The following is a 12632-nucleotide window of genomic DNA, read 5'->3' on the forward strand; positions in this document are numbered from 1 at the left end:
GCTCAAGCAGGCCAAATAAGGGGTTGGTTAGAGGTGCGATATGTCATTTGATGCAATCCTTGCACCCAAATGGTGTATCGGAGCTCAAGCAACCCCATCTGGTCTAACTCCTTCTGGTTTGACTCTTCTGTGTCATGAAATGGCTTAACAAGTGACCCACTTCAGCATATCAGCAAATTGAACACTTTGCTCCTTGGTGGAGGGGCAGTGTAACTGTTTTTTTTTAAAGGCTGTATCAGATCATTGCTGATCTGCTGCATCACATAAACTTTTTTTTTAAATATTTTCTTTGCTTTGTCTTAAAGGACCGGTCAAGAAACTGCCTGCAGAAACTGCTCCAGGCCTTCAGAGAAGGCAAGGAAAAATATTATTTTTTATTTTTTATAAATGGTGCAGGACATCAATGACGGTCTACTACCATACAGTTTAAAAATAATTCACTTCCTGTGCCCCTCTGCCGAGGAGCAGAAGAAGTGTTCAGTTTACAGATACCCTTAAGTGGCTTGCTTATGACATAGGAAATTCAAACCAGAAGGAATCTTGACAGCCAGAAGGCTCGCTTTCCAGTGATCACAAAGGCTGGAAATGGATCAAACCAAAGTTATTCTACTTGCACCAAAAAAGTAGAAGCCCCTGACAGGGGATCAGAAAGTTGTGTGTTAGGAATGCTCTGGGGACAACTTGGTTTACTCCAGCAATTATGCTGTGTCATCACTGGAAAAAGGAGCAAACCAGCCCATCTCCTACAACAGACCAAACAGCTCGCTAAATGCCTGATCACACTCTAAGTAGCTTCTCAATCAAGTGTGATCTTACTCAACACTAAACTGAATACTGTAACAGGTTTTGAACATATGAAAAGTCTCACTGGAAAAGTGAATAATGTTAGGGAAAGGGGAAGGTAGGACAGGAAGAGAAAGATGGAACACGGAGTGGATTGACTCAGCAAAGGAAGCAACAGCCTTGAGTTAAAGATAGAACTTTCTCTGCATGTTAAATTCCTAGGTTGCTGCAAGTCTGGACCAACGGAGCATAAGAACAAACTATTTTAGTTATATACTGTACACTGATTGTCACATCTGATCATTCAGCGTAAAATAAAAAAGGGGGAAAGGCAGGAGGAAGAAGAAATTAGTGATTGGAGAAGCTGAGAGAGTGATTAGGATACAACACATCCTTGTTTGTTACTGCTGATGCATCCAGAGTCAGGATTTATTTATTTAAAATATTTTTATCCTGCCTTTCTACTTGAAAAGACCCAAGTGAAAGACAATATTTAAAGGCTGTTGTGGGTTTTTCTGGTTCTTTGGCCGTGTTCTGAAGGCTGTACTTCCTAACGTTTCACTAGTCTCTGTGGCCAGCATCTTCAGAGGACAGCACTCTGTGCTCTGGTGTACTTTGGGAGTGGAGTATTTATGGCTGTGAGATAGGCTTTTGTCTTTTTCTGTAGATGGGTGATTAGTGTGTACACCAGAGCACAGAGTGCTGTCCTCTGAAGATGCCGGCCACAGAGACTGGCGAAACATTAAGAACAACCTTCAGAACACACAGCCAAAGAGCCGGAAAAACCCACAACAAGCAACCATTAGATCCCGTCCGTGAAAGCCTTCGCGAATACACAATATTTAAAGTTGAAAACAGTGAGTAAACAACTGTGGTTAACATAATTGGAAGACAATATTTAAAACTACAATCAAATAAGGAGGCAATTTACAACATCAACAGGCAATACAAAGGCAAAGACCAGTAGGTATACAAAAAACACAAATAGTACTAAAAATTAAGTCAAAGCAGTAATGTGCAACAATCTATCTAAAAATCCCACACAGGTACAGTAGTAGCTGTTTTTAGTGAGGATGGTCACGAGAGCGTCTCATGTCTGCTAGGAAAGGAACAAGAAAAAGAAGGTGCGAGTTTTTACACTGTAACGCCGGGGTGGGTGGGGAACTACATCCGTTTCCATTGTTTCTGGACCACATCTCCCATCATCCCTAGCCAACTTCGCTCGTAATAGGGAATGCTGGGAATGGCAGTCCCAGAAACCTCTGGCGGGCCAAGGGGCTGCTGCTGCCGGCGGACAGCCACCGCCATCTCTCTCTCTCTCTCCCCTCCCCCCCAGGGAGGAAAAGCCAAGGCGCCACTAGAGGTCGCTGGTTTATTTCTCTGGCCTTCCGCGGGGAGGGCGCGCTTCCTGCGCCCTGACTCAGCTCCCGTCCGAGGAGAGCGCGAGCTCGGCAGCGATTGGCTGGCCGCCCGTCTGCCCTCCCTCCCTCCCTCCCGTGCCTGCCTTGGCTGGCTGGCTTGGGATCGAAGCCTCGTCTACTTGCAAAGCAAGTCCAGCCTTGGCCGCTGGGCGAGGAACCCCCCACTCCGGAGCAGCCGAGGCAAGGCGACTGGGAAACCTGCCTGCTTGCTTGCTTGCTTGCCCGCCTGCTTGCTTGGGTGGCTCCGACTGCGGTGCGTGCTATTTCGGGATCGGTCCCTCCTGCCCGGGGGGGGGGGGTCTCCTCTGGGTCCGCCCGGCTCTGGGCGTCTTTGCTGGCGGCGAGGAGGTCCTTTGTGCGCGCGCGCGCGCGAGGGGGGTGGTGGAGGGAATCGGAACGGATCGATCGATCGCACGCCCCAGCTGTCCGGTGAGGAACCCGGGATCTCGGGACCTGCGCGGCTTCGGCGGCGGTGGTGACTGGAGGTGGGGGGCTGGGGGGGCGGAAAGCTTTTGCACGGCCGGTCCAGGCTGCTGCTCCGTTTGGGCCGGTGGGATCTCCGGGCTGCTTATCGCCTGATCCCTCTGGGGCTAATCCTGCTTTCGCTGGGGATCGAGGGAGGCTTCCTGCTTCTCGATCTCCTCCTCCTCCTCCTCCTCCTCCTCCTCCTCCTGCCGCCCCTGCTTTCCCTTTGCTTGGGGTCAGCGCTGGCCTTGCCGGCGTCCCCTGCTTGGTCTCCCCCCCCCCCTTTTGGGCTCCCTTCTCGAAAGGCTGTCAAGATTAAAATCGGTTTTTTTCCGAACAAAGGATACGGAGACCGGCGTCCTTTCTCTCCTCCGGCTCCGGAGAGATTTGCTTCCTAAGGACCGCAGAGAAGCGCCGAGGAAAACCATTCCTCCGATCCAAGTGCAGAAGCGCCTCTCGACCTTTTCCTTCTCTGCACAGCTGGGGGGCCAAGAAGGCCCTGCCTTCATCCCCGAAAGAGTTGCCGCCGGCAGAGAGGGCAGAGCCTGTTTAAAAATAAAAATAAAAATGGGTGGCTTGCTTGCCCTCCCTGAACTAGGAGGTCCAGAGGTGACCTTGGCCAGACACCTGACCTACCTCACAAGGTTGTTGTGACCATAAGGTCTGGGGCGGCCACGAACATAATCTTGAGCCCATTGGAGGAAAGGCAAGAGCACAGCCAGATTAAGACATGCGGGAGGCCCATAAGCAATGAAGAGGCCCTGTAGCCTTCCTTTTTTTTTAAAAAAAAGTGTATTATTCTGAGAAGTGTTTGGCATTTTGTTGTTGTTGTTGTTCTTTTTTTTGGTTATGATTTGAGGATCTCTTGAGGCCTTAAATGATGGCTTACTTGATTTGTATCCAAATCTTAGCACTAGACAAATTATAAACATACTGTAATACAATAACATGGAAACAATAGTTTCTGAATGGAGGTCAAAGATATATATGATGGTAGCATGAGCAGGATCTTGGCACAAGCTTTTAGGTTTGGCTTCTAGTGTGTATTTTTTAAAGCAAGGTCCTAGTCCTCATGGTTAGTGTTTGAATACATAAAAGTTGCACTTGTTGAAAGAAAATAAAGGGAAGCATGGAGAGTGAAGGAAGCATTAATTTTCATCACATTTACAGAGAGGAGTGTAGTGAATCCATGAGGAAGATCAGGTGGTGTCTGATTTCTTGACCTTGAGTGCATTACTGTGACCCTACTTGATGTTAGATTAGTATAGATGTCATGGAGGGCTGCTGTTAGTGGGCAGCAGATTGCATGGTTATGCATATCCTCTTCCCTGACCCACCTTCCTTTGTTAAACATGACATCAGCAGTGATGTTAATAACAGCCTAAGCATGACCCGTCCTTAACAGGGATTGGAAATCAGCTTTAGATAATAATTTGTTAGGTGCAAACCCTGGTTAATTTAACCTATATAGGACTCTCAGTTAGCCTTAGCCATGGTTTATGTCACTGGTGGTATAATCCAGGAATGGACAAAATGCAGTCTTCTAGATAATTTTGAACTCCAGCCCACTTCAGCCCTAGTTAGCATAGCCAGTAATATGGAATATTAGGAATATACTATATTTGAGGTACGAATGGAGTGAGTCTTGTTATCCCTTTGAAAAGGTGGCTGTCTCTACTTACCTTTCTCCCAAGACTAATTAAATATGTGGAGTCCCTTTCCCTGTTCTGAAAATCACTGGGCCAATAGACTGGCTTGGTGTAAGTCAACTACTGATAGTCCTGTCGTCCCAGTTTTATTTTTGTCGATTGTTACACATAATGCAGTAAGAATTTAAAAAAGAAATTATAATCTCCATTCAGTATTAAATTAATGCAATCAAACTTCATATGATCACCACTTGTTAACAAAAGAACTGTTAAGCCAGAACCACAAAATTTGCTCCTTTCTCGTTTGAATGGGAAATTACGGTTTTGCGTCCAACTACAGTTTCCAATTAATACAGCAATTATACTCTTGTTGATTGCTTCTGTTGTTAAAGACACATGACTTACCTTAAACTTTCCATAGAATTTTTTGCACACTGTACCATGTTGCATGTTGTTGCAAGTTGTTTCTTTGTCCTGTTTCTTTCACAGGTGGGGCATCAAATCAAAAAGTCTTTCTTTGAATTTCATCTCTGCTTTGAACTCCCACTTTGGTTTCCCACTGTTCTCTCAGCCTTTCTTCTCCATTTTACAGTGTTGCCCACTTTATACAGTAGTGTTGTTAGAATGACTGAGACAGTACATATGATTGAATGTTTGAGAGTCGAGGGCAAATGTTTATGAATAATTCTAATTACTTGTTGGCTTCTTTTTCTCTCCAGTAAGTGAAAAGATGGTGAACGAGGAAGAGGAAGGGACTTCCCGGCAAGGAGGCCATAAGGCAGCTGAATCACCAGAGATGCCTTCAGAAAGTTGCCAGAGGCATGTTTCTCCAGCCCCGGACCTGGACGGAGGTGAAATCAGTGAGACCAGTTCAGAGACAGAGCCGAGAAACGTCACCTCAGCACCGAAGAATGACCCTTTCCCTGTCAATGGAGGCATTCTCCTGAGCGATGCTGTGGGAACACAAACACAGTACATTTGTCCCGTTTGTGGCGAATGCTTTAATGGGAGTTCCTGCCTCGTCGAGCATCAGAGAGTCCACAAAGAAGATAAACCCTTTACCTGCCCTGTGTGTGGGAAAGGGTGCAGCCAGCAGATAGATTTGGTGGAGCACATGCACAGCCATACGGACGAGAAGCCTTTCTCCTGCCTGGAGTGTGGGAGGAACTTCCTTTTCAGCTCTGACTTGGTTGCCCATCAGAAAGTCCACACCGGAGAGAAGCCCTACATCTGTCTGGAGTGTGGGAAGGGCTTCTCCCAGAGTTCGCAGCTGATGTCTCATCGGAGAGTCCACACGGGGGAAAAGCCTTACGAGTGCATCATCTGTGAGAAGAGCTTCCGTTCCAACTACGATTTGGTCAACCATCAGAGGAGCCACACGGGAGAGAAGCCTTACATTTGTTCCGACTGTGGGAAAAGCTTTACGCGAAGCTCGCACCTCATCTCCCATCAGAGAGTACATACGGGGGAAAGGCCCTATCCGTGTGGCATCTGTGGGAAGCGGTTCCGGGATTGCTCCCATCTCATCAGGCATCAGAGGGTCCACACGGGCGAGAAACCGTATGAGTGCTCCATTTGTGGGAAGAGCTTCCGGGTCAACTATGACTTGGTGACCCACCAGAGAAACCACACTGGAGAAAAGCCGTACGAATGCCCTGATTGTGGGAAGGGTTTCAAGCGAAGCTCCCATCTGATCTGCCATCAGAGGGTCCACACGGGGGAAAGGCCCTACCCCTGCGGCATCTGTGGCAAAAGTTTCAGCTACAGCTCAGACCTGATTAAGCACCAGAGGATCCACACGGGCGAGAAGCCTTACGAGTGTCACATCTGTGGGAAGAGCTTCCGGATCAACGCCGATCTAGTCACTCACCAGAGGATTCACACTGGGGAGAAGCCGTACACTTGTGCCGATTGCGGAAAGTGCTTCGCTCGGAGTTCACGCCTTGTATCCCATCAGAGAGTCCATGTTAAGGACGGAAGTCTTGGAACGGCCCTGCCAGAGACCAACACGTCGCCTGGGACAACAGCCTGGGGCCCGGCTCCTGAGCATCTCTGGGGCCAAGAAGAGAAGAAAGCCCCTTTTGATAAGCAGAGCAGTGACACAGTAGTTTTGACAACCAACCTCGCAGAATCTAAGCCAGTCGTCACCGATGCGTCTCAGTCTATCCACATGGGTGAAATAAAAGTGGAATGTCTTTCTTGATTCCCGATTCTTAGGAACTAGGTGGCTAAAAAGCGGGACACGAAGTGTCTCCTTTCTAGTAACAGAGGGACGATCCTCCGTTCACTGTGGGAAGTTGAAAAGGGAGGCTCGAGCAAGTCTCATCTTGACAAAACTCTGGAGTCTGTGAGCTGTTTTTCGCATTGCTGTGCATAGCTAAGCAAGCGTGCTTTGGCCTAAGGAATGACAGGACGCCAGTGCTCGTGACCCAGGACCATCAGACGTATCGGAATTTTAAAAGCCATTTAAAAAACTGTTTGATGGTTCTCCACAGGAATCCTTGGGAATGCAGTTGGATGGGGGTAATGAGAATATGTGTCATTCCTCAGGTTTTAAAAAATTTGTCTTCATTTGTCACTGGGGAAGAGTACAAAAGTGGGATGATGCAGCTGTTAAAGAAGTGTTTTGAAAGCAGGATGAAACAAAAAAAAAAGAAGTACAGATGGAGTTGGATCCCTGGGCATGATGAAGCAAGCAAGAAAAAAAATGCTTGCCCCAGATAGTTGCTAATTTAACTTTTCCAAATAATTATTTCATTCTACGTTTTGGTGTCTCTTCCTCCACATAAATCCATATATAAAACGAGCATCCCTTTGTTCAGTTCCTTAGTGGGAAGTCATGGCTTGGAGAACAGTTTAATGTAGACATGGACACAGAATTTTTTTCTTCTAAGCACAGTTATTTGTTTCACAATATTCTGCTGTTTGGTGTCTAATAGCAGTGTATCCTTAATCTGGGCAATTTAAAACAACAGCACCAACAAATTGCGCTCAATATAAATAAAGGATTTTAGTTGAATAGTGTGGAGCTTTAAGGCATTAATTAAAATTATTTAATTTATTTTATAAGGTCTGATTCTTGCCTGTAGGGTCAGTACAGAGAAGTAACCGCTATAACATAACGAGAGTTGTTATCATGCAACCCCTCCCAGCTTTTTTCTCTGCATGAGCCTGCGATTATGTGTGCAGGACTTGCCCCTGGCTAGTCTATAGAGTGGAGACCTTTGGAGCACCTTCTGTATCCTTGTCGCCTCTGCCAGACCTTGGAAAAGTTCCTTTGCTAGACTACAATTTCCAGAACCCATCAGCCAGGATGGCCACTTGGCAAAGGAGCTGTAGCCAAAGAAAGGGATTTTTTTAAAAGAAGCATTGCCCTCTGCTTCATCAAGGAGTTCAAGCACAGGAGTTCAGGGCTGGATGATGATGTGGGCTGTGCAAAGGTCTCCATTTTTTCTCGGGTGGCTCGGTGCTGTGGCTGCACCTATGTTTATGCTCATGTCCTGAAGTGGGAGAAGGAGAAAAATTGCTTTCTTAGCCTCTGTAGCCATTCCTGTCTACACCTATGCAGGAAAGAATCACTGCCCTTTGTTTTTACTCCAATGTGCATTTAAAAAAATATTAACCTCCAATGAATTTCAATTCAAATATATAAAACTTTAAAAACACCTAGTATGATAGAAATGTTAATGCAGCTGTTTCTATAAGATTAAAAAGAACATTATTCTCTTCCATAGTTATCTTCCATGGATCCTTTCCCGTTGCTTTATTTGTGTTGTTGCTTTAATCTTTTTTTTCTCTTGCTAACCAATGCACTTTTTAGGGGAAGGTAGGGAGATACCCAAGATGTACCCAATATCTTAGTCAACTTAAGCAAACTTATCTGGGAGTAAGTCTCATTGAAATCAGCAGGACTTACTTCATTAGTAGGACTGAAAAGATAATTGGGTAGCTACTCGTAAATCAAGCATGAAATCCTCTGTTGGTCACAGTGTATGTTTCACTTATTTAGTGGAACTTGGGGATGTTTTTGGACTACAACTCCCAGAATCCGTGGCTGGGGGATTCTGGGACCTGTACTCTTAACATTTCCCCTCATTCTCCCCCACCAAGCTGTGATTGTCACAAAAATATTCATTGAATACATTCTGTGAGATGGGGAAGGGAAGATGGTTTAACAAGTACATACAGATAGGAGTGATCTGAAAAAAAGTGGCACAAAAAAGTTTTTTTTTAAACACAGTGTATTTGTGAACATTTATATATGATAGCCTCCACTGCAGTCTATTGCTGTGATTTGCACAAATGAGTTCCTAAGATATTCAGCTGCACTGCAAAATAGTGTTATGGCACCAGTAAGTTGTTTGTCCATATTCAGCTAGGAAAGCAGACAATTTGGAAGTTCTTAAGCCCCAAAGATTAGCGTGAAGAGACTGCCAGGAGCTGCATACTAAGGATGACAGTCTCCATTATATTTTGGCCACATATGTGAAAATGTAGGTTTGAAAAATGGGTCGGTCTCTTGCTGCATCACACATCTATCTCCTATCATTCGAGAGCAGTCTTGAGTTTCAATAACGGATTGATCTGTGTATCCTGTTGTATTTTAGTATAAGACGAATTAAGTGGGAGAGGTCTAGAAAGTTATCTCAAAACCATGTTTTCCCCAGATTGTTACAGGACTTGGGATATAATTTGGAAACCCTTATTTTGGCATAAAGTATGAAAATAAGTTGATACAGTTTCATTTTTTCAGAATGAATTAGGAGTGTGATGGGTCATTAAAATTCAAGTGTGGAAAGGCTTGTAGCTAATCCAGATTGGTGTCTTCCCTTCTTCTGAGGCTGAGAAGCAGGAAAGAGGCAGGCAGCCCGTATTTTCTCTCTGTATACTCCTCTGCTGTAAAGACACCCGCTTCGAGGTGTATCATAAGTACCAGAGCTTTCTTTTGGGTCTGCTGCTCTCCCCAGCGCATGTGGCCCAGTAACTTTTCCAGAGGTCCTTCCTGGAGCAAAGAGAAGTGTTTAGAATTTAGCACCTCTGTGTTCTGGGCACTGCTAGCTCAGCTAGTCTTTCTGGCTTCTTTCTTTGTATCAGAGCGTCGCACATTTTAAAATTTACGTAATATAGGTAAAATTGAAAACAAAGGTTACGATAATTTGTTTTTGATGAGAGGTGGGCTACTTCAGTAGCTTTCTCTCGGCCATTTGCTAGATCTTTTGCACATGTGGTGTGGCATAAATTGCAGGCACATAAGTGCTGCACTGATTGAATTTCACTACATTCTTTCTGGCTGGGCCTGTAAGTTTACTGAAACTTTAGTTTTCTCACAGCCTAATAATATAGCTTAGGGCTGGAGCAGCCTTTGGTCCTCTAGGTGTTTTGAGCCAGTTCCTATCCTCTTCCCACTGGTCATCCTGAGTGGGGTGGAAGAAAATTGTAAGCCCAAATATCTAGAAAGCTAAAGATTCCCCAGGGTTTCCAATTTTATAAAGCCTGGGCAGTGCAGGATTTCCCCATGTCTAATTTTTGATAAAGGTAGCACATCGTATGAGAGTAAGAGACTGCATTTAAAAAAAAAAAACACACGTTTTTCCATCATGTTGTTAACAGTTCTTCAACCTCAAGAGTGCAAGATTGGTGCATCATTTCCTGTGAGCTGATTCTGTGTTTTCTTCCCTTTTATGGTCCAATTGCCTGTGGATCCTGTAGATTTTTCTAGATAGTGTACTGTATATGTTTAACCACCTAGTATTAAAGCTAAAAGGATATGATAGTGGTATTAATCCCTCCATTGCATATACAAGTCAACTTCTATAATGTGAATAATTTCCCCCTGCAAATCAGAACTGTGAAGTAGTTCAGGTGTGCAATGGCAATTAACGTTTGGCCTCAGTTATGGCAGCCTGAACTCGAACGGAATTACTGTAGAAAATAAACCTCTGTCAGAAATCTCCTGCCAGTAAAAAAACAAAAACCGCCACAGTGCTACCCAGTGGTGGCACTTTTGGCAGCAGCAAACTATCTTATTATAGGCCCACTACACACTATGTATTGCACTAGATGACTTTCTTTAAAGATAATAGTGGTTACACTCAGTTGCAGAGTGCTTAAAAATCAATTATTATTTTTCTAAACCAAGTTGGTTTAAATAATGATTTAATTTTTTTTTAAAAAAACACAATTTTTAAGTTTAAATAATCAAAAAATTGATTTTTTAAATTTAAATCGTGATTTAAATTTTGATTCACAATTTGATTTAAATCAAATACAACCTGCAAGTTAGCCAGTGCTAAAAGCAAAGCCCAAGATGAGAGACAGTGTACAAGTTAAAGTGTTCATGTAGAGAATTATGTTCGGCTAGTTATCTGGACGTTTTAGTGTATACACATTTGAGTACAGTATAAGGATGTATGCACTGGACTGAGATACTCATTAATTTTGCTGAGCATTGGACTTTTCCTGCTAGTTAATGGATCCAGATACACAGATGATCAGAGTTGTACTTTCTTTAGAGCCTCATCCATTGAACTGAAGGGAGGTAGTACTGGGAAGAAAAATAATCCTGTCTGGGTTAGATTTACCTTAAGCTTCCTGCCTCTTTGATTTGTTTATCGATCAGCTTTGTTATATCTCTTGTCTGTTGTTCTTCTACCTGTGATATTATTTCTTAAGCTGTTATCCCAGTAGTCTTGGACTTCTCCGTTTCAGATTTATTGTATTCTGGTTTATTATGATAGTATGTCAATAAAGTTTGTTTTAAATGTGTTTGCCTTGTCTGCCTGCTATCTGTGAGCAGCTTTTTGAATAGTGCTTCAGTCCTGTCACAGTTTCTCCAGCATTGCTGCTCTACAGGATCTCAGGCACTGTTCTGTAAAATTTGGGGCAGCCGCCAGGACTTCTTGTGGGAAGGAAAGAAGCCCAGAATTCTCTGAAGTTGCCTATCCCATACTAGAGGCAAGTCAGTTTAATCAAAATGGCAATCTTTTCGCTTCAGCGCTCTGGCGCTTGAACCCTACCTACCAGCACAGAATGGAGGGGGTCCCTAGTATGAGGCAGATGCCAAAACCATGGGAGGAAAAATGTTGCCTGAATGAGTTCTATCTTTATTGTAGTGGGAAAAACACGCAGAGAAAATAACCAGCAAGCAGTCAATATTTAAATTAAAAAAGACAGAAAAAAGACTTGAAAAACCAGAGGGTCACTCTTGACATTAAATTCCTTATAGCAATAATAGCAGATATTTTTAATTACTACTGACCAGAATCCTTTTGCTTACATACACTGGAAAGTGTGATGACAGAAATCAGAGTGGCAAATGGCTGCTAGTAAGGAATTGCGGGCTGTAATCCTCATTGTGTGCCAGTCATGGATGTTGGCGCATGAGGAGGAATACAAAGAACAAGTTTTTAATTAGTGGCAATTCACCTCCATGTGACACTGCTGTACTTTCAGCAGCCTATGTAAGCTATAGCATTATGGCCAATATTCTCCCTGAGATAGCAGAATATATGTTGGGGTGTTGGCAGTATTTAGTCACATCCAGCACCATTCCTCCTGCTTTGGGCTCAGAAAGAAGGTTTCCACAGACAACAGTGAGAGATTCCTTTCTCAGACTGATAGCAAAGGGGGCAGCCATGGTCAGTGGGCTTGTGGATTTAAATGGTTAAATATCCTTTGCCATTTCCAGGAAATTTAGGGGCATTCATGCAAAACTTCACACAGGCAAAATTTAAGGATCCACTACTCTTTGAGAAATAAATGAACTCCTTGGAGGCAGCGAGGGATTGATCGCTATTAGCAGCTACCTGAAATATCAAGAAAAATAACCTCAAAATAAAATACATAGAGGATGTCCCTTCTTCCTCTCTTTTTTTCACTATGCAGAGTTCCCCCATAGAATCCTACTTGTATAGGGAGAACTATATAGCATTTCATCTTTTCTGGGAGTTCTTGTGAGATTCAGAACTCCCTCCAACAAGCTTTTGTAGGAAAGCATGATTCACAGACGGCTGCTGGTGGGAAATGTGTGGCCACCTAGATGTTGCTGTCCCATCAGGTCTAGCTAGCATAGCCAATGGCAAGGGACAATGGGAATTGTTATCCAGCAACATACAGAGGGAGTGTATAGTCACCTCTTCTGATGAGTATGCTTGGGTGTGGTACCCTGATGTAGTCTCATGGTAAATAGGATTACTTGGGGGGGGGAGGCCTATACTGTTCTTTTTCTATCATTACAATCCATAGAAAGTATGTTCCCAAGTCCCAAACAAAGCAAATCCCGTTTGCGTTGAACCACATTTGTTCCAAAATGCTG

General features: G+C 44.0%; 1 protein-coding gene across 1 annotated transcript; it reads left to right on the forward strand.

Annotated features, from left to right (window-relative positions):
* The first annotated feature begins 2172 nt into the window (after positions 1-2172).
* On the forward strand, positions 2173-11083 carry LOC110088040 (uncharacterized). The gene is made up of 2 exons (XM_072988863.2): positions 2173-2457; positions 5038-11083. The coding sequence occupies exon 2, from the start codon at positions 5049-5051 to the stop codon at positions 6519-6521; it is 1473 nt and encodes a 490-aa protein (XP_072844964.2). The 5' UTR covers positions 2173-2457; positions 5038-5048; the 3' UTR covers positions 6522-11083.
* The last annotated feature ends 1549 nt before the right edge of the window (positions 11084-12632 follow it).

Source organism: Pogona vitticeps, chromosome 2 (genome assembly GCF_051106095.1).
Source record: "Pogona vitticeps strain Pit_001003342236 chromosome 2, PviZW2.1, whole genome shotgun sequence".
NCBI classification, from domain to species: Eukaryota; Metazoa; Chordata; class Lepidosauria; order Squamata; family Agamidae; genus Pogona; species Pogona vitticeps.